We start from the raw sequence: 27,912 nt of genomic DNA, 5'->3' as shown, positions 1-27,912 counted from the left end.
CTTTTCATGTGTAATGCGTTAAAGCAGTTTGTGCTCTGTTTTGTATTTTTTTCATATCATGGAATGCAGCTCTAATAGTAACAGTATAGGATTTCATATTACTGATAAAAAACAGAAATAACAGGAAACACACAGCCTGTTTATATCTGGTTTTGGAGATCTGAACACAAGTGGACAACCAAGACGCATCACAGTTCATACCTGTGCCTATCATGTGTCTCCAGCTGACCACTTGTGTCCAGATTTTATTACTGCCTACATCACCTAATCACTGGAAGATCAAAGAGTCCCGGGGCGAGTTATAGAGCATTGGCATACTGTCACCAAAACAACCAACATGTGCTGCATTGATGACACGGTCCTTGTTAGGGCGTATAAGCATTTACACCACAAAAGACGTGGTCAAATGTGTCCAAGACCAACTCCGCAAATGGTTTGAGTGATCGGACCACACTCTGTCTGGGTGGTCATTTGCACTTGTGTTTAGCGAGGTCCACTTGTGATTGGATCACCAAAGACACATTGCTGGCAGTATGAAGCTAAAACCATCAGTCAGCTGTCCATACAATAATTTTTCAAGCAAAAATGCTCCAAATTAATGTCTTATATGTGTGGTTATGATGGGAAACTGAACCTCTTTTGGTTTGATTTATGCTCCAGCAACTTGCAATGTCCATTTTTTCACCATTTCTTACATTTTATAGACACTAATTAAAACACTAGGAAGGAGATAATTGGCAACGTAAATTGTAGTGAAGATAATTGTTACTTGCAGCCCTATTGCTGTTAAAAAAAAACATACAAACACAGGTGATTAAAAGTGGCATTTAGGTAGGTTATATTTATATTTTGCCAGTTGATTGATTGTAACACAGAGCAAAAGCGTAATGCCAACTTGTGCCAAACAAAATTATTTTGCATTATCATATCACACACACCATAAGTCTTTATTTATTAGCACCTAGTGCACGCAAAACATTTTGTTCCTGTCTATGTAAATAAAAGTAGATTTAGTTGCACTTTAAGTAAACGAGCGAAATGCTGCACAGGAAATACCACAACCAGATCGCTGAGGAAATATAAGATGCTTGGCTGGTTTTAATATGTTAGATACTCTGTTAGCGTTGAAAACGTCACATTTCAATACACTTAAGTGTCTTTTTTTTATTTTATTTTTTTAATTATACAACGTGCATAATATATTTGATCCTGTGTACATTGGAGTAGATGTAACAGCATTTTGCGTGGCAATTAAGAAATGTTACACCATTTGTCAACATCAAAGAGTTGTGATGTTATTTATTAAAGATCTGTTTAGGAGGATCAGCACTTGAAAATGTTGATTCCATCGACGGATGGATGGTTTACTGGTACTTGAATCAGAGACTTTATGGGCAGACTTGTCATTTGATTGTGTTTTATCTGAAATGTAACTTTGGCACTGTGGATAGAACTGGTTGAAAGGCATAAAAAGCAAATTTATCGATTGCCAGGCTTATTGTTCACACTAAATGCTGCAAATGTATTGTGTGTCATTATCAGGAGTAAGAACAGCATCTGTGTCCCGTTCAAAATGGATTTGTATCACTGAATTGCTGTTATAAAATTCGTGTCACTCAAAGTGCTTTACTTTTCATTATGTAATACAGAATATCGCAGAGATGTGAGAAACAAAACAAAAGTTTCCATACCTGAACACATCAGTTCTTTTTTGATAGCATCTGGACATTTGCACCACCATATTTTAAATCCGATATCATTCATGTTGAATGGTGTTTCATCTTTGGTGGTTTGTCACCAGTCAGCCTTACTTACATGGTAGACGTAAAGATAACCATAAAGTTGCCTGAAATTCCATCATCAGTCATACGAACATTGTATTATTTATTGAGCGATGGTGAAATCATCATCACACCATTTTTGTCATTGCAAACCAAATGTGCTGCTGTGTATATGAAGATGTTATCATTGGCCACGAGTTATGGTATTGAAAATGGAAACTGTCAGCGTGTTTGTGGGAAACAACAGTGCAGTGAGCTGTAGTTCTGGTATTTAAAACGTAGCATCCAACTCTACACTTTTTTGTTGTGCTGCGTTACACATCTTTCATTTGTGGAAAAAGGAGAAAAACTGAAAGTAGAGTAATTCCCATTTGTATGTCTCTCTTTTTTTCTGATTTTTAGTTCCCTTTTGTTTCAGGCTATTTCTTTGTTTCTTACAATAAAATTGTCATTATTGGTGACTGAAAAATGTACATATTTTTATATATTAAATTAATGATGTGGTTCATCAAAATACAGCATGTTGATTGATTCCTGGAGTGAAAAAAACACTAGTCCGAGCTTGTCTGAAGTCGGTCTGATTAATTACATTTCTCCTGCTTTAACATTTAAAGGTTTTCATTTCAATTAATCTTAAGATGTGACCCATCTGACCCACAGAGCAGCAGTCAGAGCTTTGCCAGCTGATATTTGTTGGCAGGAGTTTGACTTGTAATTTTTTATTTTTATTTTTGGATAATGCATGATTGGTGTTTTATTATGCATGAGTTAAATGCAGATTTAATTAATCACTTTCAGTTCATTGATTTATCATGATTAAACACTAAAAGTCTATAATTAATTTATAATTACCTTGCCAGTAGAGTTTTGAAAAACTTTACAAGAGTATGCCCATTTTACGCTACTTTGTGCCTCGGCTCCATTACATTTATTTGACAGCTATAGATAATTTGCGAATAAATAATTTACATACAAATAAAATTATCATACAAATGCTGATGCATTACTACAAATTAAACTTCCCAATATAATTTTAATATTTTAAATTGGCTCCACATTCACGCACCAGTATTAGTAAACTAAAAGTAGTCTATATACTATGATATATGATACTTTTAAAGGGACAGTCTTGCATGAGGAGAATAAAAATAATAATAGAATACGAATAACTTTATTCATCCCCAAGGGGAAATGCAATAAAAAAGGTTTACTTTTGATACTTATAATAACACATCTGGCTTTTACCTTGGTAGACTGGTACATATAGGCAAAGACGGTGGTTTGCAGACCTAACAGTGCTCAATGAGTGATCCAGATTTAGTTTCTACTCATAAACAGGTCTTTTATAATGACAGCAAACATGTTTTTTTTAAAACTGATTTATATAGTTTTTTTATTGGACTAATTTTCTTTATGAGTGGAACTTAAAGAGTGTGACAGATTAAAATCATGAAACATGCTCAATAACACACAGCAGGTGGCGCTAGGAGATATTAGCTTCCGCGGCACTAGGTGGCGCCATATTCATGTCGTCTTTGCGGAAGTGTCCTTCATTCCTCCACGAGCAACGAGTAAACAGACCTCTGGGATGACGAGAGTCGCTAAATTTTAGCTTTAATTATTAGCTTATACAAACTATAAAGTGTGGTATAAAAGTCCACGGTAGGAAATTTCTAGACACAGACGGTTATTGGAAACAGTAACGTCATACCGAACATTTTAGCTTTGTAACATTTCAATGGCAGTTAAGAGGCTGCCGAATGCATTGGCGTCTGTGCTACGTTAAGCTAGCATGCTAAGCTAAGTGCTAGCCGAGGCTAGTGCGGGCTGCTCCGGACATGGCAGCGGGAGCAGGAGCCGCTTCTGGCGGCTCTCTGGAGTCGACTTTACAGAGGAAGTTTCAGGGTGTAACCAACACGATGGATTCAATTCAAGGACTGTCAACATGGTGCATCGACAACAAGAAGTACCACAGCCTGATAGTGCGACACTGGATGAAGAGTTTGAAGAAATGTGAGTAGCTGTTACCTTGCTAACCGCTCAAGTGACAGTGGCTCCCTCAGCTGTTAGATGTCTTAACTCGTTTGGCACATCATTTGCAGTCCCCCCAGTGTCTAAAGTTACTGGTAGATAATATTGTTGAATAATAAATTATTCTCTCCTCTGGTAGGCGCTACAGAGCCCTGTAGGCCAACACAACTAAGGTTAGACACAATAACAGTTTGTTTCCACAGTCCATCACCCTGATGGACAGTTAATCAGTCACACACTGTCAATACACCTGTAGTGAAACACCAAAACATCCACTGCACCCATTTATAGGTTATAATTTCACGGTTTTTAACTTAATGCTTCATGTTTTTAATAAATACATAGTCTTTCACTGTCAATATAAATCCTACAGGCTATGGGTAGTTTGCAGACATGTACATATGCACCTACTGTAACGTTACATAATCACCCATTCAGCAGGGATGCACCTGACGATGATGTTTGTGTTACCAATTAATCTGTAAAGTATTTTCTCCATTAATCGTTTGGTCTACAAAACATTAGAAAACAACGGGAAAACCCTGTTAGAGTCTTAGGTGACTTCAGCAAATGTCTTGTTTTGTCCAACCAACATTTCAAAACCCCTTGAATAATAAATTAACTGTAATGTGAGGCCGAAGAAAGCAGCAAATCCTCCCATTTGAGAACCCGGAGATATCACATTGTTTGATTTGTGTTTGTAAAATGACAAATTATTCATTGATGGTTAAAAAAGTTGCAGATTAATTTCTGTCTGTTGAATAATTGGTTTATTGATCAATCGTTGCAGGTCTACCATTCAGATTTTATTTCTTTGCACTTTGGATTACAACTTACACAACAATACTTCTATGTAGATGTTTTATCCTTATTTTAATCTTATTGTTGGTCATTGATGCTTTTATATTTATATATATATATATATATATATATATAGCTTTGTTGTCCTTGTTTGTAGCTGCTGTGGCATTTCTTTGTATACATACTTAGACAATAAAGGTGATTTTAAATGTTATTTAAATTAACCAGCAAGAACAAAATACTGTCTTGATAGTGGCAAAGCATCGCTAATAGTGGCACTATTGTCTGTTGCTTTCAAGTTGGATTATTTTTCTTAAACATGTGCTGCCTAATTTGTTGACAGGTGAGACAATTTAAGATGAGGCTACAAGTCTTTTGTTAAGGGGGATGTTTGATTTGTGTTGTTAACTGCAGTTGTATGTGCTATTCAGAATTGGAGTACCAACCCGGAAAAGAATCCTGGAGTGCCAAGTATCAGTTGCTTTATGGCAGCGTGATGCAAATTTGTACTTTATTTCCATCACTAAAGTACAGTGTCAACTGGGATCTATCTTGTGGCATTATCTTGTAAAGGGGCCCTGTGTCCAAATCTAATTCAGCACCTTTATTATTTTAGTTCATATTGTGCTGCCATGGTGCATTTTTCTGAATAAAGTAATGTCTCAGCAAATAACTTCAAGCATACTGATAAACAAGGGCCACTTGGTATATCAGTATATGGTGGTTTGTGGGTCAAAGCTTCCATCTTTTGTGGGATGTGTGTCCTGTACTTGATGGAAACAACAGGGGCCCAACAGCAATAATTTTCCTAGGGCGATAAACTGTTTAATTCAGCCATTTGTTCTCCAGTGTTGTATCATTCTGAGACGACTCTCGAGGATGGCTGTAGATATAGTAATAGCATCTTTGCAAATGGTGTTAATAAACTGCTTTGTATGAATTCACAGTTGAAACAGCTAAAGCGTGACCTCGTTTGTATGATTTATCCCAAAAACAGAACATTTGCTGAGCGAGTAAAGATACAGTCATCTTCAGTTTGCTCTCTGGTAACTTATGTTAGGCATTTCTAATAATTTTTTGATATTTCATAGAGTAATTGATCATGGAGTTTAAAAATTCAACCGTTGATAATGAAAATAACTTGCAACTGATGTTTTGCTTGATTTACAGGACAGTAGCAAAGGAAATGATAGATGTTGCAAATGTGAAGAAAACCCAGTAAACAGACATGATAACCCACTCAAATACAAAGACTGAAGCATGATAATGAATTTTCTGATCACTTTCCACAGTGGGAGGGGGGTCAGTAGACACTTGGCATAGCACTTACAGCTTTTCCCAGCTTTGTACCTTGTACGAGACTCACGTGAAGCAGCCATCATCTGTGTTTCTACTTCTGTTTCATTGGTTTGGCTGTGTGTAACTTGAGCTTCGTTTGCTTCTTAATGTGAGCAAAGAGCAAAAGACAGTTGTGAAGACTGATCATTAAGTTTGTCACCGGACCGGACCGGTCTTTTGCAGTAACAGATTGGGCTTTTCAGTCCAGGGTTGCAGTATGCCGTTGTCTTCTGTGGCATTGTCTTCTTCTTGGCCTTAGTTACATAGCTGTTTATTTGACTGAGTATATTTCTTAATTATAAAAAAAAAAAAAAAAATCAATCACTAATAGTATTTAAGAGGTTTTGTGACCTCTTAAATACCATTTAATACCCGAATTATTTGAAATTATCTTGTGTGTCTTGTTGTATACTTTGTATTTGTATGTTCACTGCACTGATTCTGTACTTGCACTTGGTTTATTGTTATATGTAATTTTTATGTAAAGCACATTAGAGCTGCAACGATTAATCGATTAGTTGTCAACTATTGAAACAATTACCAACTAAACTGATGATTCATTGATCAGTTTGAGTAATTTTTTAAAGGAAAAAAAGTCAAAATTCTCTGACTTCAGCTTCTTAACTGTGGATATTTTCAGGTTTCCTTACTTCTCTATGACAATAAACTAAATATCTTTGTGTTGTGGACAAAACAAGACATTTGAGGATGTCATTCTTGGCTTAACACTGATGGACAGACAAATCGGACTTTTTTGAAACATCTGTTTTCAGACAGTGCACCTATAATAATGTGACAGTTAGCCACTTTGTTAGCACGCAGGTCGCAGTAGCATCAGCCACGGCAGCTGGAAAAAAAGAACACCTTGCAGGATGGCTTAGCTGTCACTTAGAGCTTTCAGGCAATTTACCAAGCTCATTCTACATTTGTGATATGCCAGTTTCTGTTGGCATATTTGGCTCTCAGCTTTTTGGGGGTCATCTTTGCAAATTTTGAAACTATTCCAGAGGCTTGACTTTTTTGACATCTTCAGTTTATCACATGTGATCAGACTGTCCCATTTTCAGAATTTGGGTCAGTCCTAATATTTTTTCTGTCAGCTCATGGTTTCTGGAGCCATCTGTTTTTATAAATTGTCTGTAGCTGCCTGCATTAGCAGTCAAAATACACTTAACAGACAATTAACACTTAATTTTATTTAGAGATGTTGATGCAGATGCCGTTATGCTAACCTGAAGAGCTCCTTGTTTTTAAATATTGGAGATTTGTGTGCTTTCTGTCATAGAAACGGCTGTTTGTTTGAAATGAAATAAATGTGTGAGTGGTCTGCTTGCATTAAGTGTGATTCATGCAGGACACTCTTATTTGTATATTGACTGAATTTTGTGTTTTTGATGTTCCAAAACAATTTCAGAGTTTCATTATAGACTTCCATGTCATGGTTGGCCGGTAGACTTTGGTTTTTCTCCGATAATTTCTAAAAAGAGAGGTGGCATTGGCTCGTGTTTGTCCGTCTTTCTCTCAGCTTGCCGTTTGTGTTTAAAGTAGTGTGGTGTTAATTGTGTTTAATGTAACTGTCAGTTTGCCTTTTGATAACTTGAAAGTGATGGTGGCTGGTGGGGAACACTTGAATACAAATGATGGACAGTGTGAGCACATGAATAGATTTTTTAATGGTTTAAAACAGCTCTTTGTCCTGTTTTGGATGCCAAGTGTTGAAACTCCTGAAGTTTGTGGTATGAATAAGAACCTTGTCTTTCGTATTATCACCTGGAGGATTTAAACAATTCAGTGGAAATTTTTCATGTAAATTTGTCAGCTGTGAGTTAGAATCAGATGTTTTTGAAGATATGATGTTTCATGCTTTCCTCACAGTTAATATTGAAATGCTATGTACTGTGATAGAATGAATTAATTTTAAACAAGATAATCAATTTTCTAATATCTTGCTTTGCAGTACACAAATACCGTAATTGAATCTATAAATGGAGTTATTTAACATTTTTATTAGCGGTTAGTGTTGCTATGATATAGCATTACGCAGCTGTTTGATTTATAGAAAAGATTCTGTTGGAAAAGATGTGGTCAGTCAGTGAAGTATTGATTTTGTGTCTGTACCAGAACTCTGGTGTCATGTTTGCTCTGCTATCAAAACATTTCAAATTGCACTCAGTCCCATGTGTGTGGAAACTAAATAGGCTGTTATTTCACTCCCTTTCTTGATCTCTCTCTGTTATAATATTATGTTGAATTGTCTTCTTCTTGTTGGTTAAAAGTCTTATAGCTTTGACTGCGTGTTTTTTTTTTTTTTTTTTAATGACTTGCTTTCTTTTGGCCTTCTGATCACTTTGGATCTCTATCAAAGCACGTTTGTTGATTGAGAATGATTCAGTCACAGTTTTAATAATTCATGAATAGCTGTTGCCATGTATAGTTGTGTCTTGTATCTTTAAGTTAATTAGCATGATTTATTAATTGTAATTTTTATTTATTAAGTAAAAATACCAAACATTTTAGATTTACAATTTAATAAATGTTAAGAGTTGTTTGCATTTCTTATTTAATGCCATTACAAAATGAATTTGTTCTTTTGTTTGGCTGCTCTACGTTTGTTTGGGTTCTGTTCATAAGTAATTAATGCTTGTCATTTTAACATTTTAGTCAAATATTGGTAAGTTAATCATGAAAATAGTCAATACCTTGCAGCACAACTGGTGTGTACAAATATTTAAAAACTGTTAAAAGATATTATTTAATCTCAGACTTTCTGTCAGCAGACCTTCTGACCACTTGTGTCTACATGGTAACCCTAGATTTGTCAAACTCTCGTGAGCTGCTTTAGAATATTCTTGTCTTGCTGTTGTATACTATTCCAACTAGGGAGGGGAATTTATAAGATTTTATTGATACCAGTGCTGTTCAGCCTATCTGGCTGATTCTATTCTCTGCATAGAAACAGAAAAAAGGCGTACATGCAACAGTCTGTCTTTTATTATCTAAAATGGATGAATGGGTAGGAAAAATCCACAAAGCTTGCCTGCATGGCACTAATATTATTATACCATATTATATTTACCCATGGTAACAGACATGCTGCTTGATTGTGAAGCAGCTGCACTAGTCTGTGGAGTGTTAATACATGGCATCCCTGGAATTGAAGTCCATGTTGCATAGAAAGATGTTTCAGCAAATTGCACCTACTTGAAATGATTGTTCTACAGACAGACATTACAAGCAGCACTCTTCATAAAAAGAGGCCACACTGTGGACCATTTCTTTCTTCCCGCCATGACTCCTTGTTGCACATTTCCAGCAGCGTAGACGTCAGTTTGAAATCATTGTTTAGCACTGAGCAACTGTCAGAAATACATGCTGGTATCAATGAAAGCAAATGATATGCTCAGAGGTAAATGATTGTGATGGATTGAAAAATTTGGAACCAATTTTCAATTGTAACTGGTTCTCAATTCCCATCCCTAGTGCTAACTCTGGGGTTACGATCCGGTGAAGTTGAGGTACAAGAAGTACTTAAACAGAGTTTTTCGTGAATCTGGGGTTCCCATCTAGAATCGACCCTTCTGCCTCCTACTAAACTAACATTATTGTCTCTCTTTTCCTCTAACAGCTGATGCCGCACACAGACTCAACCTTTTCTACGTTGCCAACGATGTCATTCAGACCTGTAAAAGGAAAAATGCCATAGTTTACCGTACAGCATTTGCCGAGATCCTCCCTGAGGCCTTCTTGCTGATCAAGTAAGTAGTTTGATGAGATGTGGTTTTATCGAGGGATCAGCTCTATCAAAAATAACTGTCCTTATTAGTCTGTGATGTCAGTCAGTCCTGATGTAATGTCAGTATATGAGATGCAGTGATGTTTGTGTATGTTGCCCTGTTCTTCCTCTCCTTCATTTTGACCTCATCTTTTGACTTTAGCTTTTATTTCTCCCTTTTTGTTCCCTCTGTCCTTGTTTTTTGTTTTATTCATTCAGAGAAATCCTTCACACATAAAACACAAATGTCATTACAACAACAAAACATAAATCCCTGCGCTCCCTCGTTCTTATTCTGTCATTCTTTCTCCTTCCCCCAGCAATGAAGGTGACACCAAGGTAATTAAAGCGGTGGAGAGGATACTGACCATATGGGAGGACAGGGGTGTGTATTCAGGGACACTCATTACTGAGCTGAGGAGTAGCTTAGTCAAAGAGGAGTCCCCTCCTGAGACACCCGTGGAGCAAAAAAGTAAGTGTCTCTGCCTTTTTTTTTTTTCCCCTCACTTTCTCTTGACATATTAATACCATTCACAGACTTTGCATCCACTGTGATTTTGGTTACCTACTATAGATTTATTCTTATGTAACCCCGTGTGATCAGTGGCGATGCCCAACTCTAATTATTTCAACCTTAAATGTCCAGTTTATTTCTTAATATTAATTATAAAAAACAAATGAATTAAATCAGTAATTCCAATAGGTGGAGCAAGATGCCCCCCTGATAATGGTGGGGAAATACTGCTGAATGTTGCAAATCTTTGTAAGTATGTTTGATGTGATTTCTAATGTTCATTCTCGTTTCTTTTAAAGCTCCAGTTGAGTCTAGAGCAGATCTACAGTCCAAAATTGTTGCTGAGTTTGTGGTAAGCAAGAAATTCAAGTTTTAAGCAGAACATAACTGCAATGCTGTTATTTTACAACTTAAATTTCATAAAACTAACTTGTTTATGCAGTAGAAAGACACAAATACTTTTGACATTGGTGCCACATGATCAGAGATAACAGAAAAAAAGAATAAAGGCTGTGGCATTTGCTTTTGCTCACAAGGTAAAAAGATTTTTAGAACTACCAGAATGCACTGCTCTGCACTGGACCAATTAACACTCACGCTGGTGGGTGACATAATGTGAGTTTGTCTGTTGTGACACAGATTTGAACTAAAATAGAAGAAGAGAGAAAGAATAAAAATTTTGGCAAATAATGACCAATGCAGTAACAGAATCTTGGTTTATATTTGATCAGTCCTGCCTAGTTTTACAGTTTGATTTGAGTTTGGTCTGAGTTAAGGAGAAGGGCGGCTCTTTCTAGATCTGCATCCATACTCTTTGTGTCCTAATGTGGAAGTATGATCTGTAGTTCAAGCAACAGCCCTAGAGCATTAGATCCGGGCTCTGTCAAGATGGAGGGAAGTTTATTATATTTCACTCACGCATACCCACATTGTAATGATACAGACCTGATTGAAAATGGCAAAGTATCCAGATAAAAGTAGTTATGCTCGTAGTTTTTCCTCTTTTTCTCCTTTACTCTAATATTATGTTGGTCTCACACTGTGGCTGACTGCTCCCTTTGCTTTAGCCCCAGGCATTAATCGACGATCTGTCCAAGTACAAGAAATCTCTGGAGGAGGTGGACCTGAGAGAAAAACAGCTGGCAGCTATGAGGATTGACATCTGCAGTTCTGATGCCCTCAAGAGACTCAAAGGTACCCGCTCTAGTCATCTTCTACTGTTGTACCATCTGTCCTACTGCAACACACAGATGGCTCTTGCTTCTAAGATCAGCAGTGCTTTTTCTCTTTCTTATGTCTCAAAAATCATCCTTACATTCTTGATTCTTACAGATAAGGCCGGAGGAAAGAAATTCTCCAAGGACTTTGAGGAAGGAAGTGCGCAACTACAGGAGTTTGTCAAGTTCTATGAAAAACAAATCAAAACAGGGCCTCCTCTAATGCAGGCCCTCAGCAATGCAGATATCTTCTACGAGATGCAGTACAAGGAGGTCAAGATTGTTGCTAATGTGAGTAGTGGTATATTTGTTGTCTGGGATTTGTTGTAATGGTCACACAGGATCACATCTTCACACTTCTGCAACTATAAGTTTGTTCACAATGCTACATCTGTGTCATTTATGAACATGGATTCAAGTAGAATTATTTCACCTGTGTTTGTTGGAGCCAGGCCGTGTAGTGTTTTATAGGTGATTAGAAAGAAATACATTTAAAATCAATTCTGCGTTTTATGCGTTAACAGTGTAGATTGGCCAACATTGGTGTAATGTGTGACCTAAGCTGTCTATTAGTCAGAAGTCTATCAGCTGCGTTTTGGACCAACTGTAGCTGAGACACAAAGGAGCAACTCAGGGTGGTGAGGAGACAAAAACATAAACATGTACAGGGAGAACAGAATAGGACCAAGGATTGAACCCTGGGGCACACCACACGTCAGCCTAGCAGATGAGGAGACATGTTCGTCAACAGCCAGCTTGAAAACCACCTTGTACCAGTGTATGTATGAAGGACAAAATGAAAATGATGTGTGTTGACCTGTGTGTTCAAAATAATTTCTTCAGTTTTATGGCAGTGTGAGCATAAATTTAAGATGAGATGGAACGCACACATGGTCATGCATAAAAGCTTATGTGTACAAGGACGATGCAAAAACAGTACTACATGATATATGCACAGTAGACACACTTCATGTATGGTAGATTAAACTCATTATTAACTGTGAAAGGACAGGAAAGTGCACCGTTTAAGAAATGTATATTAAAAATTAACTGATGTGTGGGGGAAAAAAGTGGTATTTATTAATTTCCAGGTTTGTGAATTGAATTGTAATCTAGCTGTTAAAGCTGTTGGTTGCCTGTGCTTCATTTACTGACACTCCATTACCTCTCCTCTCAAGGCCTACCAGACGTTCGCCAACAGGGTAACTCACCTGAAGCGTAAACTGGACAGCCTGAAGGCAACCTTGCCCGACCTAGATGAGTCCCCTATCCCCTCACCCTCGGCAGATGCACCATCTCCCACAGGATCAGAGTCCCCTTTCCATGGTCTGGAATTATCCAATCCTGATCCAGATCTTGATGGCTCTGCTATGGATGACGAGGCAGAGCCACCGGCCCCGAGCCCTCTGTCCTCTCCGGGAGGATCCCCCAAACACGTGGAGTCTGTCGGGCAGAATGATAATCGTGACGTGGAAGACATGGAGCTCTCTGAGGAAGAAATGGACAGTGGTGGCATTATAGGTAAGGAGTGGACTGATGAGGGTAACTTTGGTATTTTTCAACCTGGAGCCTATTTTCCCATGTTTTTGTGTCGAATTGACTAAAAGGGAACAACTATTTTTGAAATTGGTCCAGCACTGAGCGAGAGGGCAGCACTGTTAACACTTAGGGCACGTTTGCACTGTCAGTGTGCTTCTACTCAAAGTACTTGTTTTTGCCACTGACTGGCTGAGATTGTTATTATTATAAAAGTCTGGCAACATTATGGAAAGGATCTCTACAGAGTCAGACTTTTTTGTTAAAGAGTACGATCCTTTTTTTAACCAGAAACAGCACTGAAATTGCGGATTGTCAAAGCCACCAGATACCATTTAAGTAAACGTTAATTTTAGCGTGTATACAGACAGCATATTTTCACATCTAAGTGAGTGACTTGACTGTTTAATTCATCCCAACCACATTTTGTTGATTGCTGAAACAGTGAAGAGATCAACCGAGATTGTTTGTGGGTGTTTTTTGTTTCTATCAATTTTGAAATAAGTATGTTTTGCCATGACAAAATTACTGTTTACGTTAATGGAGTCTGGCGGCTTTGTTGATTGTAATTTGGAGGTTGTTTCTGGTTAAAGAAAAAGGATCTTAGTCTTTAACAAAAAGGATCTTACTCTTTGACAAAAAAAGTCTATCTCTGTAGGGATCCTATTTATAATGTTGTTGTAATATTTAGAAATGTAATATTTCTTTTTCTAAATGCTTATTTGTCTGGCAGCATTGTGCAGACAATGTGTTAAAATCAGGTAAAGGATAAGCTCCACCAAATTAGATAAGTGAGGTCACTCAATCACACACATCTTCTATTACAAGCCCTTTTTACACAGAGAGCCAGCAACACCGTCGCAACAAGACCCTTCATTATGTCGACATTGCTTTCTGCTAGCAAGTAATGCTGGCCTAAGGCTGCCCCAGTGTGTGATTTTAGACAGCATTTAGACTACCTCTAGAGCAACATATAATATATGCGCCAGACACTGTTTTCTAAACAATAAGGATGGCATAACATAAAGGTGTAATGATGATGTCCCAACCATTTCATACGTTTTATACAGAACGGCAAGGCACAATAACGGCGCAACATGTCCACCTTGAACAAGCAGTGTAGAACTGGCTACAGCCTTCATATGTTAACAAAGAAGATTCAAGTATTTCTGCTAATTTGTGTTCTAGCCAATTTTACTGAAATAGTTTTCTCTGCCTATAGAGCCATGTAATTAAAACTAGACACATTTTTACAACTACAGATAGCCATATGTTGCCATTTTACAGTTTTTTATGTTCAGGTACAACACCTGCAGCTTACCTTACAGGATCTGTGTGAACTACCATACTCAACTCTGTTGGGTTGAATATTACTTTTACCAGCAAGTACATGTACTGATTTTTGTTTATTGGCCATTTTTATTGTTACACTGCTTCATGTGTATGATTTACCCTTTTATTTAGCTTTTAATCCTCTACTCATACTGTTAACTGGGCGTTTATTATTTTCTGACTTTTTTTTTTTTTTTAAGAGAAAAACAATTAATCAGATGAATTGAGAATATAATCAGCAGATTAACTGATAATGAAATAATTGTTTAGGCAGCCCTACATTATTTCACCATCACACACAATATTTTAAAGTCAGGATAGGATTATTTGTCATTACAGCACATAAGGAAGGTTTGTATTTTAACTTGGCCTCTGCACAAAACCCTTTTTTATTCAGACTTCATTTTTTAGATGGGTGACCTGTGTGTCACAATTTAGTTCTTCAAGGAAAGCTGAAGAGACTGTTTCAGTGTTTTTGGCAGCATGTTCTCCTCCATTAATTTATTAGCAGTGTCTTCTCCTGTCTCATAAATCAAGTGCACTTGGAGAAGAACAATGACAAAATTAATTGTGTCGCCTAATAACAAAAAACTGTAGTTGTCTTGTTGTATTAAATAGTGTCTCACTGCTGTATTTTTTCTCCTCAGTTGAGGAGCAGGTTGAATGCCTCACCGAGCCAAGGCTGTCCTCTTCAAAAACGGAGCCAGCAGTGGCAACAGAGCAGCCCATCGTGGCTACTGCAGCAGCAGCAGCAGCAGCACCTGCAGCAGCAGCAGCAGCAGCAGCAGCAGCAGCAGCAGCAGTGGAAGGCGTTGACCTGAGTAAAATTGGCTCCATCCTCAACAGTGTAAACTCGGTTATGAAGAACACAGGTGAGTGCTGGTACTTTTTAAAAATCATAATGAAACTGTAATAAAACCACTCTTTCGAAAATGTAAAAAATTAAACAACAAATTCAGAATATATATGTTCTGTCACATACCAAGAAAAAAGAAAATGTTATCACAGATGATTGGATGGTGTCTGTCTACGTCTGCTATGAACAACTTTCCCCTGCCCTAATATCTCTTCAACACATACCTTAACAAGTCTGAATTCAAATTCACCTCTGATATCCCACAAAAAAAAATTTCTTGATAATAAATAGAGCTAGGGCTGGTACTCGATACAGATAAGAAATCAACTGAAATAACCCACCACCAAGTAGCAGTGAAACGTCTACAGTCAAACAATACCTGCATTTGATTCTTTTTTGTGCCGGGGCTCTTATCCCCGACTGTCCCGTTTCCCCACTGGGTCACAAAATTTTCTGTTGTTACCGTCTCTGGAGTTGTTCTCCTCACACCAGAAGGTCAGTTCAACATCTGTCTGTTAGCACAAGCTAACACACACTCTCACAACCGTCCCCAAACCATACAGTCTGTAGAGTGGTGAAGTCAAGTGTAGTGTATTTGACAGGGTTGGCAGTCCAGTGAACCGAGATGCCACCAAAACATTCAGAGATATGGCTACAGGCATACATCCATTCACCCTATGCATATCAAATGAAATATTCTATTGGTATTGGTATTGATTTTTGGGGCACTAGTCTTGGTACAGGTATCATAATTTTTTAAACAATACCCACTCTGAATAATAACTGTGATCAAAGTACCACCATACTCCTGTAATAGTCCTATTTTTTCTGATAAACTTTTAGTTCTTTTGCTGCTAAAATACTTAACACCTCAATGACCAATTATGGTGGTATAAAATTAAAATGAGTGTCCCTCTGTGTCTCACAGCACCACCAGTGGAGAGTCCCTCTGCAGCTGCTGCTGCTGGCTCATCATTGAAGACTACACTTGCCTCTGTGGCCTCTCAGGATGCCCGTTCACTGGTAAGCCTCCTCTCCAAGGTGGATGTGAGTCCTGCAGACCTCCTTGGTGCTCTCTCCAAAGTCCAGGGCCAAGGCAGCCTTGAGGGTGAGAAGATAGAGTTGTTTGTTCAGTTTGAAAACAAAAAGTGTCGGTTTTATATCATACATCAAAAGCCTCAAGGTTGCTCAAAACACATTTCTGTATTCTCCTTTTCTTCATTAGGCATCACTTCTCTTCGGGGCAGCCCAGCTGCAAATGTTTCCTCAGACTCTTCCAGTACAGGCAAGATTCTTCCCTCTTCCTCATCCACATCTGCATCAGCAGTACCCTCTCAGAGCCCGTCTCTCCCCTCTGTTGCACATGTGCCTTCTTCACACAGCTCCACTGCAAGGCAGAGCACAAGCTCCCAAGCCCCCCCTCAGACTTCCAACCCAGCCTCTGCCCTGGTCCAGGCTCTCCATAGAAATATGGATTTGACAACAGAGTCAGAACCAACTTTGTCCTCTAAGAGTTTAGAGTCTAAAATCCACAGCTTCCTGCAGGGGAACCCTGCTTTTAATGCACTTGGCCTGGGTCTTTCTACGAACCCAGTGCCGGGAGGGGATAACTTCAGCCCAGTAACAGGGACAGACACCCAGGGTGGGACCCCAGTGCGGGACGAGGGCGGAGGCACCCCAACGCAAGATGAGATTATGGACAAGCGTGTCGTGATCCCATACACATCCAACATAAATCAGCCACCGATTAAAGAAACTGTAGAAACAGCTGCTATTGCATACCTGAACAGCAGTCAGCAGAACCGCAACAATCCTCCACAGCAAGCTCACCTGCAGCCAGGTGTGCCTCAGAATGGGCAGGTCTACCAGCCGTACCCATATGGCAAACATGAGATGTCAGAACATGAGATTACTGCACCTGTTGCACACTATCAGCAGATATCTGCACAAACAGGAGGGCCAGTGCCTGAAGAGAGAACCCCAGGCAGCGCCAGTAGCACACAGACACTGGAGGGCTTTCAGGGGGTGAGTGAAAGGGGTTGGTACGGTGACACTTACCCAGAGGGCAGCTCTCAGCAACCTAGAGGCTACAATGTGACAGCGCCTGGAGGGGCTGGAGAAAACAAGACGTCAGGACTTTTTCCATACCAAACAGAGACATTTCAGGAACCTCAAGAGTTGGCCTCCCAGCAGGGTACCACCACAGCCCCTGGTATGTTCAGAAGTAACCTTCCTCCTATCCCAAAGCTCCCTCCCCCTCCTCGTGTCTTTGATGCCCCTCCTCCTGTGAACAGTGGAATGATGATGCCGCCAGAGCAGCAGTCAGTACGGCAGCCAGTGCCTAGTGCAGGAGCAGGGGAGATGATGGGGGCCAGAGGCGACACTGTCATCAGTGGGATGGTGGTCCACGACCATCAACACAAATCCATGTTTCATTCTGATGAGCCACCATATGATCATGACCAACCTCACCCTCCTCAGCAAGAGGTTTTTCACCCTCACCCAGAAGATCTGCATTATCAGGATGAGCCTCGTCGTCATGATGCCCATTTCTTTCAAGACGACCCTTACCACCACCCAGACGATCCATATCACAGGCCAGGGAGCCCTCCGCACCACTTCCCCAGAGTTCGGGGGCACCTCACTCCCCCTGTCTCACCCTCAGAAGACGCTTACTACGGCCACGACTTCCAGCGGCACAGCCCCCCTCCTCTGCACTACGCTCCAAGGAGACCACCACCACCATCTAATTTTGAAATCCGTCATCCTGGTCTACGGCCTCCACATCGGCCTCCACATCGGCCTCCCCACCCAGCACACCACCCACGCCTCAGAGGACCGCCCCCACGTGCTCCATTTCCTCATTTCCGCGGCCCCGATCCAAGGTTAAGAGGCAAACGTCCAGGTCCGAGAGGAGGCGGGAATCCTGGTCCAATGTTCCCACCCAAAAGACCCTTTCCACCCCCGAGGTACTAACTGAACACGTAGCATATCACTGTGGATGTCATGAAGGCAGAGGCAGGGCCTTTAAGACTGTTCAGCTAGTCACTCAGTGTCAAGGTCCACACCATGCCAGCAGAAACCTGTGAAAGTCTGGGTGGGTGAAAGTGCAGATACTGAGGAGGGCACCAGGAGACGAGGGTAAAGATGAACTAATTCAGCAGAAAATGTGAATGGCGAAGAAGAAAGGATGTGGAGGAGAACAAGAGACAACACCAGGAGCTCTGAGAGGGCTGCTGAGCTGAAGAGTGAAGACAGAAGATTAAAGAAAATAAGAGGTGGATATATATAATTCACTTTTTTGTGTTATTTGCTCAAGTACGAAGCATTGCATTAAATATGTAATTGGGCAGTCAGTTTGATAAAGGTCAGAGTGTGTGCATGGTATGCGTGTGCATGCGCTCAAGTGTAAGTAACAGAAGTTTGAGTCCGACGAGTTATTTTTGCTAAGAGAGTAAGAAAAGAATGTAGTTGGTGCAATGTTTCTGCTGTTATTTAGTTTGTCAGCGAGCAGTTCTTACTGCTTCTCTTCACAGCAGCAGTTTCCCAGTAGCTTTTGGTAAAACATCCATTTAAATTAAATTGCTTTGGTTATGAAAAACAGAGTGTATGTTATAGAGTTTATGTTCCTTCTACAGTACTCGTTAGCATATTTAGGGAAATTATTTTGTCACTGTTCCAACTCCGAATGTTCTATATTTGTGAGGCGATGCTTTCTCCACCAGTACGTAAGATCCCTCCGGCAACAGTTTTACGTCTCGTTAAGTTCCATGAAGGAGAGCGGCACATATCTATTCATGGGGAGAGAGAGAGGTGTGAAAGTTATTTCTTTTCCTGCCTCTCAACACCGACGCAGAAGAAGTGCATTTTTGGAGGGGATGAAGATACTCGTCTTCAGTTTCGTTTTACTTGTATTGACTAATAAAATCTGAGTTTGAAAAGTTGTGTTGTTTTATTTCCTCTGATCCTTTCCACAGCCCTAACTATTAGTCATCATCTAGCCATGACACTTGAGTGAGTTAATGCATTTTGTAGGATGATTCTTGGCTATCTGAGGGCAATATTTAAAGGAATACTTCACCCATAAAATGACCATTTGTGTGTCAGTCAGTCATGCCATGTTACCATGAATTAGGAAAGAAAACTGTTTTTTTTTCACATGCTTCTACAGTAAACCTTTATTGATTGATTGGCACCCATGCTTATCAACAGCAAAACTATACCAAAACGTTTATTCACAAACTCTCACACAACTTGTGCACTATAATCCGAGTCTCATTTATCCAGTTGCGTGCTCAGTTCCTCCCCGAACACATGCATTTTTCACTAAATCATTACTATGTAAGACTTATCTTTGCTCTCTTCAAAGCCACACTCCAGTACTAAGGGTTTTTTTTTTTTTAAAGAAAATTCATGTTTCGGAGGTGCTGAGCATACAACTGGATAAATGAGACTTGGATTATACTGCACAAGTTGTGTAAGAATTTGCAAACAAATCTTTTGATGTCATTTTCTTGGGGTTAAATGTTGTCCCCTAATCAATCAATACATCAATATGTGTGCCATTGTCTCTGGAGCAGTGAGACAGACAAAGTATTCTTCACAAACCCAAGGTAACACAGCATGACTAATTGATTTACAAATAGTTATTTAGCGGGTGAAGTATTTTCGATATACTCACAAAATTAAATTAAAATCCTAGGTAAGGGTGTGATGTCAGTTCAGGTCTAAAATATGCTGCTGTCACAACATAATACAACATTATTCCAGAGAGGTAAAAGTAAATACTCAAAGAATAAAAATAGCCGCAACTCTTCTAACTTAGGTACAGTTTAAATAGTAAATAAAATGTATTGTTTTTATGAAGATGCTGCAATTTTGTAAAGAAAAAATAATGCTTTCACATTATAAAAGCCTATAAAAAATAATAGAAATAAATATATGTGGTTGAGTTAAATTGTCAGTGTTTTATATTTATATTTTTAATTAGGTTTTTAAACTAAATCCACAAAGATGAAAACCTAATGAAGGAAAGTCCACACCGAGGTTGCATATTTAAGACTATGGATGTTCTTTGTTAATATCACCCCGTTTGGTTAATTTACAGTAAAGCCTAAAAGTTTTCATTTTCTGTCTCAGACAGCAGTTAACTGAACTGACCCTAAACTCTGTATAGGTTACTATTGCACTCTTAGTATTTTCTCTTTAGTTTGCTGTTAGTGGTGCAATCTAACATTTGTGCATAGGTTCAGAGTTGGCCTGGAACAAGAATAGATTTCTACATTGTGATATTCTCAGTGGAGTCCATTATTCCGAACATATTCTCCACTGATTACATAGTTAACACATTGCCTGTGTTAGTCTTAGTCTGACCTTTTTAAAAATGACAAATCAGCTACCAGATCTATTTATATGCAGCTTTACTGCCTCTCCAACATTGAGCATTGAAGCTAAATCCTTCCTCACATTCACGTCTCTGTTTTTCTGCACTGGTGGTGTGATGAACACATTTCCAGTTGAGGGTTCATTGTTTCCCTGTGGGAGAACAGATGTTTGTTTCCATCATGGCACAGTAGAAGTCTCGCTGGCTCCTCAAATACTCCTGCCTCTCTAAGAGGGGGAATGTGAGGGACTTTTAAATTGAGGCCAAACTGAGTTCACACAGCTTCAGACAAGACACAGTGATAATCAGGGGTATTGATTAGGCAGTTACAAAACAAGTATTTAATTTGCAGAAAATCAAATGTTATTAATTAGACTTTTGGACTTAAAAAATGTAGTGCCTTGATGCAGTGTGATTTAAAAAAAAAAATATTTTATGACATTTATCAAAATAGATGTTTCTTCTTAGAGTCAATAAATTAATTAAACCATCACATTAACCCGGTTATACTCCCAAACTTTAATTGATCTGAATTTTGTGAATGTAAAACCGTGTAAAAAGAATTCGTGTCTTAAAACAACACGCAGAAATTTGTATTTTACATCCACATTGCGGCTTTTAAAAGGCTCTAATAATTAATTCGGGTGTTACTGGCTTTAATCAAGACTTGCTCTTTAATCATCACAGCCTTTGTTCAGGGACATGAGGATCGATTTTGATTAACACTCGTGCAGCTTTGCAAAATCTGGTGTTAGACGGAATATTAAAACGGAAAAGTGGAGTTTAAGTTGATTCAGTGTTTTCGACGTTTTAGTGCGTATTAAAATAGTGCGCAGTTATTGTGCGGAGTTCATTATTACGAGGCAGGAAGCTGTGATCAGGCAGATAATAAATGTTACTGATAATACGCAGGTGAGGCATCCGTCGCCAGATGTCAGCAGATCTTTCCAGGATCACTTTTACTTCATTAGTCCGCTCTGTAAGACGAGGAGCACCACACAGACTCTTTGGTCACAGAGAGTGTTGATTGCGCTCAAAGTACTAAAGTGCGCCATGATGGCTGATATAACTATATATTTTGTGTATTAATTTATCCTGAGGTAGAAAAAAAAATGAATTTTAACCTATTTCCCGTTTCATCCCCTCCCTCCTCCTGTTGTCATCCTCAGGGACCACAGCCTCACTTTGATGTGTCTGATGTGATGGGAACCTTTTCCACATGTTCCTGATGGAAGAAGAAGAAGAGGAGGAGGAAGAGGAAGGGGGTGGATGCTGTGGTGGCTCACCTCTTTGAATCCTGCGCAGTCTCTCCCAGTGATGGCTCTTCATGATCTGACGTGAAGGCTGCGCACAGCAGCAGCTGAGTAAGCCTCCAGTTTGATACATCAGAAACTGAGTGCCACCAGCAGGAAACCCAAGCATCAATACAAAGGCTGCAGAATATGAAATGTTTTAATAGTTTATTTCTCTGTTTGTGTGTTTAGGAGGAGTCACAGGGGAGCAGGGAGGATGGACAGAGAGGCCACTGTGAGTAAGTACATTCAGAATGATATACTTTATAAACTTTATATTCTATCACTCATGCATACTCATTCATACACCTCTAATATGTAAAAAAAAAACAAAACAAAAAAAAAAACATTTTTGTGAAATAAAAAATTGTTGTCCAAAATAAAACAAGGTTGTATTGTGTGTTTATTTAAGTACAATATCTCACAGCTGGTCCTGTGCATCAGCTGCTTTATGTCCTGTCAGACAGACGTGTATCTCCAAAAATACTGTGAGAAATTTCTGAAAGATTCCAAATCACTAAAGTTTAGAGACACGTTGATGTCATGACCTCGATCAGGCTGTTTGTGGAGTGTTTTACGGCTCCAGGAAATGTCATTCATTTAAAGCCAGTGGTAGAATATAACTACTCACGTACTGTTACTGGGGAGTAACTATGGCATTGTAGTCTCTTACTGTTACTAAGATATTTTTTTTTATTAGTTTACAGTTACTAATCAAAATATTAGTGAGTAGAAAGGTGTTACATCTGAAGTATGCTTTTCAGTAAGAAGTTTATATGTAGAAAATAACATTCATTCTGTCTGTTTCAAGACTTTTCAGCTTTATTGCCCAGATTAAAACATTTGCTTGAAAAGTAATCAAATGTAATAAGTATTATTTTAATGAAAAAATTAGATTAGTTAGATTACTTATTAGATTTTAACAGGGTAACTATTAATCTGTAACATATAACATTTTAAAAATAATCTTCCCAACACTGTCTACTTTAATGTTTCCATTTCCTGCTACTATATAACTAACTACTTCACTTCCAATGGAAATAATGTAGTTTTAACTTCACTACATGTATTTAACAGCCGTAGGAATACTTGTTACCAATTAAGATTTTTCAGACAAAACAAATGACCACCTTTTAGATTATGATGCATTTGCTCCTTACAAAAATCTAAAGTCATTTTAGTCTGTAGCTCAAATCATATTTTTTAGGTTATTTTTTTAAATCAAGTTCCATTTTTCATAATTGTAGTGTGGCAGTGCACCTTATAGACTACTAACAGATTTGTTATTTGAGGAAATAAAGGTTTTAGGACCCAGTTATAGGCAGAAACATTTTGTTAGACTGAACTGCTGCTGCTGCTGCACATATGCTCCTCAACCAGTTACAACAATAAAATGCGACTTACTATCTGTAATAATCCATATAAAATGTATATGATACGATGAAATTGGCCATTCTATAGTACTTTTGCTTTTATATGAGACAATTTTGCTGAAAATACTTGTTTGCTTTTATATAAATACAGGACTTTGACTTGTATTATAGATTTTTTTACATTGCTTTTATTTTATTTTAATTTTTTTATTTATTTATTTTATGTTTAGACATAGAGCTGCATTATATCCAGATAGATGCAATTTAACAATTTGATTTAATTCAACAACAAGCACTCAGAGCAGAAAAAAACTAACCAGTCAAGTCAACAATCAAAAAACAAACAAACTTTTATTTAAATAAAGGATCTGTCTACTTCTCGCACCAGTATTTTAGGCACAAAACCTCATTTAAGGTTCAGATACAGAATCTTTTGCAAAGTCACAGACTGAGAGCAACATGAGCAGCAGCAGCATCTGTGTCTGCAGCTCGTCACCAGATGTCGTTGTTGGTTTCACTTTGAGATAAAATAAAAATGACATCCATTGTCAAAGTGATACAAATCACGTTGTCGAAGCAGCGCAGTTAACATTCATCTATATTTGGTTAAAGTCAGATGAAGAGCTGCAGCTCTGTGGGCTTATTCTAGGGCTGGAGGGCGGAAGGCGGATAGGATTTAGTGTCTGATGGCAGATGGCAGTCTTAACGATAGAGACAAGCCGTGCAGATATTGTGCTGTGGGAAATACAGGAATTAACAGTCCAGCCTGTGCTCGGAGCTTTGAGCTGTGTGTGTCTAAATAAACACCATGATGTGTGTGTGAAGCCGAGCAGGACCAGGTCGTGACTCCTTTCAAGTGTCGTGTGCGCACGTCGGGTGTGTGCAGCCTCCTGTGTGTCATGTGGGCTCATTGTTTACATGCTGTCGTGATTTCACAGAGGGCGTGTGTTTGTGTGTGTGTGTGTGTGTCCCTAATTACGGTTCCTGCAATTTCCAGCACACTTATAGAAATAATGTGTTTTTTCCCCACTTAGCGAGGGAACATTGTAGCCATGCTAGTGTGTCACGAGTTGAGTGGACCCATTTCAGCACCGTGGTCAGCTCCACGGCGAGAACAAAAGGCGGATTTGCGTCGCTTGATGTCAGGGACCGTCCGCTTTTTAACCGTCCACATGAAAAACGAAAAATATGATCAATCCCTCCAAAACCGCCTCCTGCCCCTATTACATTTAATCACATAATGTCAAATATGTGTCAAATTAGTGTGTATTTTTGTGTATTAGGTGGTGATGGTCACATAAAACAGCTTTGGATCTATTCTCTGGTCATTGAACCTTAGCTTTCATGGGCCCATTGTGTCTTTCTGTGGAGTTTGCATGTTCTAGCCGCCTGTGCCGTTGTCTTCGTGTCTAGATATGTGCATTAGGTGGATAAATTAATGGCCCCCAACTGTCTGTAGGTGTGTATTTAAGTTAGAGTTTAAATGGTTGTCTCATTATAGGGAGTATACATTATGTGGGCAGACTGATGACCTGTCCCTTGTGACTCTGCGCAGGATACAGATATAGTATGGATGGATGTTCATTTATAGTCCTCATTCAGGACTGTCATGCCACGTGTCACTGTCTCAGATGGCTACATGAAGCCCCCTGTGTGGTTTTAAATTCTCAGGAAGTTACATACTGTGGTATTGTAGTAATGTTGAAAATGTGAAACAATTGGAGAAAAGATGAACTCCTGCCCCTACCCCTTCCCTTCTCTCTCCCCCCTTTTATACTATCTGTCCTACTAAATTATGCCCAAAAAGCCAAAACAATTGGCCATACAGTAAAGTAGAGGTGGGAAAAACAAGACCAAATAAAAATGATTGTCCCTATAACACCATTTGTATTAGATATTGGGGTATGTAACATATAGAAATTATGCATAATCCCCAAGTCTGATAAGATATTTGGGTCATTTTTGTAAGCAAAAATAACTACTAAATAAATACTGAATCTAGCTTATCAGATATTAATATTTGATAGTTTCCTCTGTCCTCTTTAATAGTGAATAGAATATCTTCAGGTTTTGGACCGTTAGTTGAGCAAAACAAACGATATCATTATATCAACTTAATCTTTGGGAATTGTGATGGACAATTTATTTTATTTTGTTACATTTTATATTTTATGCAATTAATCGTTTATTCAAAATGTGAAAATAATTGCTTGTTGCAGGCCTAATTGTAAATATCAAATGCCACAAATGGGTGCTGCAAGCCAGGACTGTAATGTATACGACAGTCACACAGCTGAGTAGAATTAGGGAAAACAAAATTTAATATGTAGTGTACTAGTACATAATGTACCAATAGGGAACCAAAGTGAAGTTGGGGAATAAGGGGGTAACAATCAGGGAACTTTAAAGGTATACTATGCAGGATTTTTCGAAAACACTAAAGACTTATACAAAAATATTTCCTTACAATAATCACTTATGATCACTAGAAGTGTGTAGCAGTGTATTTTGCTGCACACTCTGCCTGTATTCTCTTATTTTCTTCTTATTTTGCTGTGGTCAGGACGTTCCTGGGCACAAAGCGAGTGAGGTCAGGGCTTTATGAAAAGGTAGTGACCAGGTGCCAGGCTGTAAGCAGCATGCGTCCCAGAGGAAACTATGAAAAATGCGGACACAACACAGAAAAAAACGCAAATACAGCAAGGGGGTTGGCTTTTACTTTCACTTTTGCTGGCAATACTGTTTGCAAACAGTAACTGACAATCCCTGCATAGTATACCTTTAAAAAAAATATAGTAGGTATTTTTAAACTTGCAGGTACCTGTTCTGATAGTTTAAGATAAGATAAATCTTTATTGATTTCCAGAGGGAAAAAATGGATGTAGCAACAGTGCAAGGACAGAAATATGTAGAGATAAGAGATAAATATAAAATAATTAATATGAAGTACAGTATGATCTACTGAAGAACAATCTGGTGAAGGAATGATTTGCATTTGTTTTGGATATTAGGGCATCAAAAAAAAATTTATTTATTTATTTTTTTTTTGGAGTAAAAATGCCAACAGCACTGGCTCCAGCTTCTCAAATGTGAATATTTGCTAGTTATTTTTTATACACATTGAAGTTTTGGACCACTGGTCAAACAATATGAATAAATCCGCTTGGACTTTGGGAAATGTGACGGACAATTTATTTTGGTTTGTGACATTTTATATTTTACGCAAGGAAAAATAAACACAAACACACAAGTCATTAACTATTGAACTTAACCTCAATGTCTTAATCATTTATCACAAATAGGGAAATTAGTTCAAACATACAATTGAACATTCAGCATCACGTTTTGTAGCCATGACTGAGGTTTCATCACCTCCTCTTGCCTCTCCGGCAGTCACAGGACTGGTAGTTTAGCGACGGTCCCTGGCGGCAGACATCACGGCTCGTACAGCCCAGGGGAGGAGGGATGGAGCTGAGATGGACAGGGAGGGAGACACCGGCTTACGACGTCAAAGGAGTACAGACACACACACACACACACACACACACACATATACACACACACACAGAGGGAGAGGGAGAGGACAACCAACCAGACTGCCAATTCCCCACGGTCTACTGAAGGAAATTCATCTATCACAACACTCTCCATTCAGCAACGCGAGAGAGACAGAGACTTGTTTATTTTTATATCAGATTTATTTGAAACGGGGGAAAAAATCACGGAGCATCTGTCAGGAAAAAAACAACAAGCAGATCTAGAAAAAGACGCTCATGCCGAATAAAGGACCGTCGCTGGATGTTACTTGTGTTGTTATAGGGGGGGTGCAGGCCTAACTTGTTACAGGATTCAAAGACGCTCTTACAGACAAATGAACTGAATAATTGAGATCCAATAACTAAATAACAGCGGGGGGAAGAAGAAAGGCAGCCACTGATCACGCCGATTCTTTGCCACGAACAACACCACAGGTATGATTTGTTTTATTTTTTAAAAAAAACCTCTTTGTTGTGTTTCTGGTCAAATGTGTGAAATCATGTGCAGGTCATTGTTGTTGTCACCCATGTCTTGACAAAGAGAGCGCGGGTCTCCAGCTGTGTTGACACTGTCATGTTTCTGTAGGGGGCTTGAATATAGGCGGCCTCGACCAAATATCAGCGCGAGGAAGGAGAATAGTGTGTACTATTATTTACTACAATGCCACATGCGTGTTTTAAATCATTTTTATGTCAGGTAAAGACACATCTGTATCATGAATCCTGATTACTGATCCCTAATGTCCATGCACTGCAAAAATTATGAAAGTTATGACATTATAATTTAATTTCCTGAAATTATTGTGTTTTTATTTTGTGTTTTATTCAAATAAAGCACAAAATAGTGGCTGCAGATGTTGGAATTATACTATTGATATGTGTGTAATTGCATATAATCTCCTCTAAAAAATAAATGACATCACTATTCCTTTAGAATTTGTAGTAGCTCTTGCAATGAATGTGTGACAGTGAACAGTGAGCTCATAGTAGCCTCAGGTTACTTAGTTAGAATTTTACTTATTAATATGTTAATATCTTACTCTATATTGCAACTACTTGGGTTTTAATGTGATATCTATGTTCAAAACTCCTAAAAATCCACCATCAGATCATGTCTCCAAGGGTGTAGAAACTGTTATTTCAGCCCCTC

The 27,912-nt window shown here is 38.7% G+C and overlaps 1 protein-coding gene across 6 annotated transcripts in view; it reads left to right on the top strand.

Moving 5' to 3' along the window:
• The first annotated feature begins 3,320 nt into the window (after positions 1-3,320).
• The window catches only part of LOC125904404 (CUGBP Elav-like family member 3), a 63,239-nt gene continuing 38,647 nt past the window's right edge, over positions 3,321-27,912 (top strand). For 3 of the 6 annotated variants that reach the window (XM_049601771.1, XM_049601768.1, XM_049601769.1), the window contains exons 1-3: positions 18,161-18,456; positions 21,731-21,925; positions 22,046-22,092. In XM_049601771.1, coding sequence (XP_049457728.1) covers positions 22,071-22,092 — 22 coding nt within the window. In that variant the 5' untranslated portion in view covers positions 18,161-18,456; positions 21,731-21,925; positions 22,046-22,070. Of the gene's footprint in view, positions 3,795-9,576; positions 9,707-10,043; positions 10,196-10,536; positions 10,590-11,304; positions 11,432-11,569; positions 11,746-12,632; positions 12,976-14,969; positions 15,195-16,106; positions 16,287-16,403; positions 18,457-21,730; positions 21,926-22,045; positions 22,093-22,279; positions 27,198-27,912 lie in introns of those variants that run through there. The other 3 variants (XM_049601767.1, XM_049601773.1, XM_049601772.1) reach the window with 3 other exon arrangements.

The sequence above is a fragment of the Epinephelus fuscoguttatus genome, linkage group LG17 (genome assembly GCF_011397635.1).
Source record: "Epinephelus fuscoguttatus linkage group LG17, E.fuscoguttatus.final_Chr_v1".
Lineage (NCBI taxonomy): Eukaryota > Metazoa > Chordata > Actinopteri > Perciformes > Serranidae > Epinephelus > Epinephelus fuscoguttatus.
The sequence above is the reverse complement of the archived record's forward strand: the minus strand, read 5'-3'. Positions and strand labels throughout refer to the sequence as shown.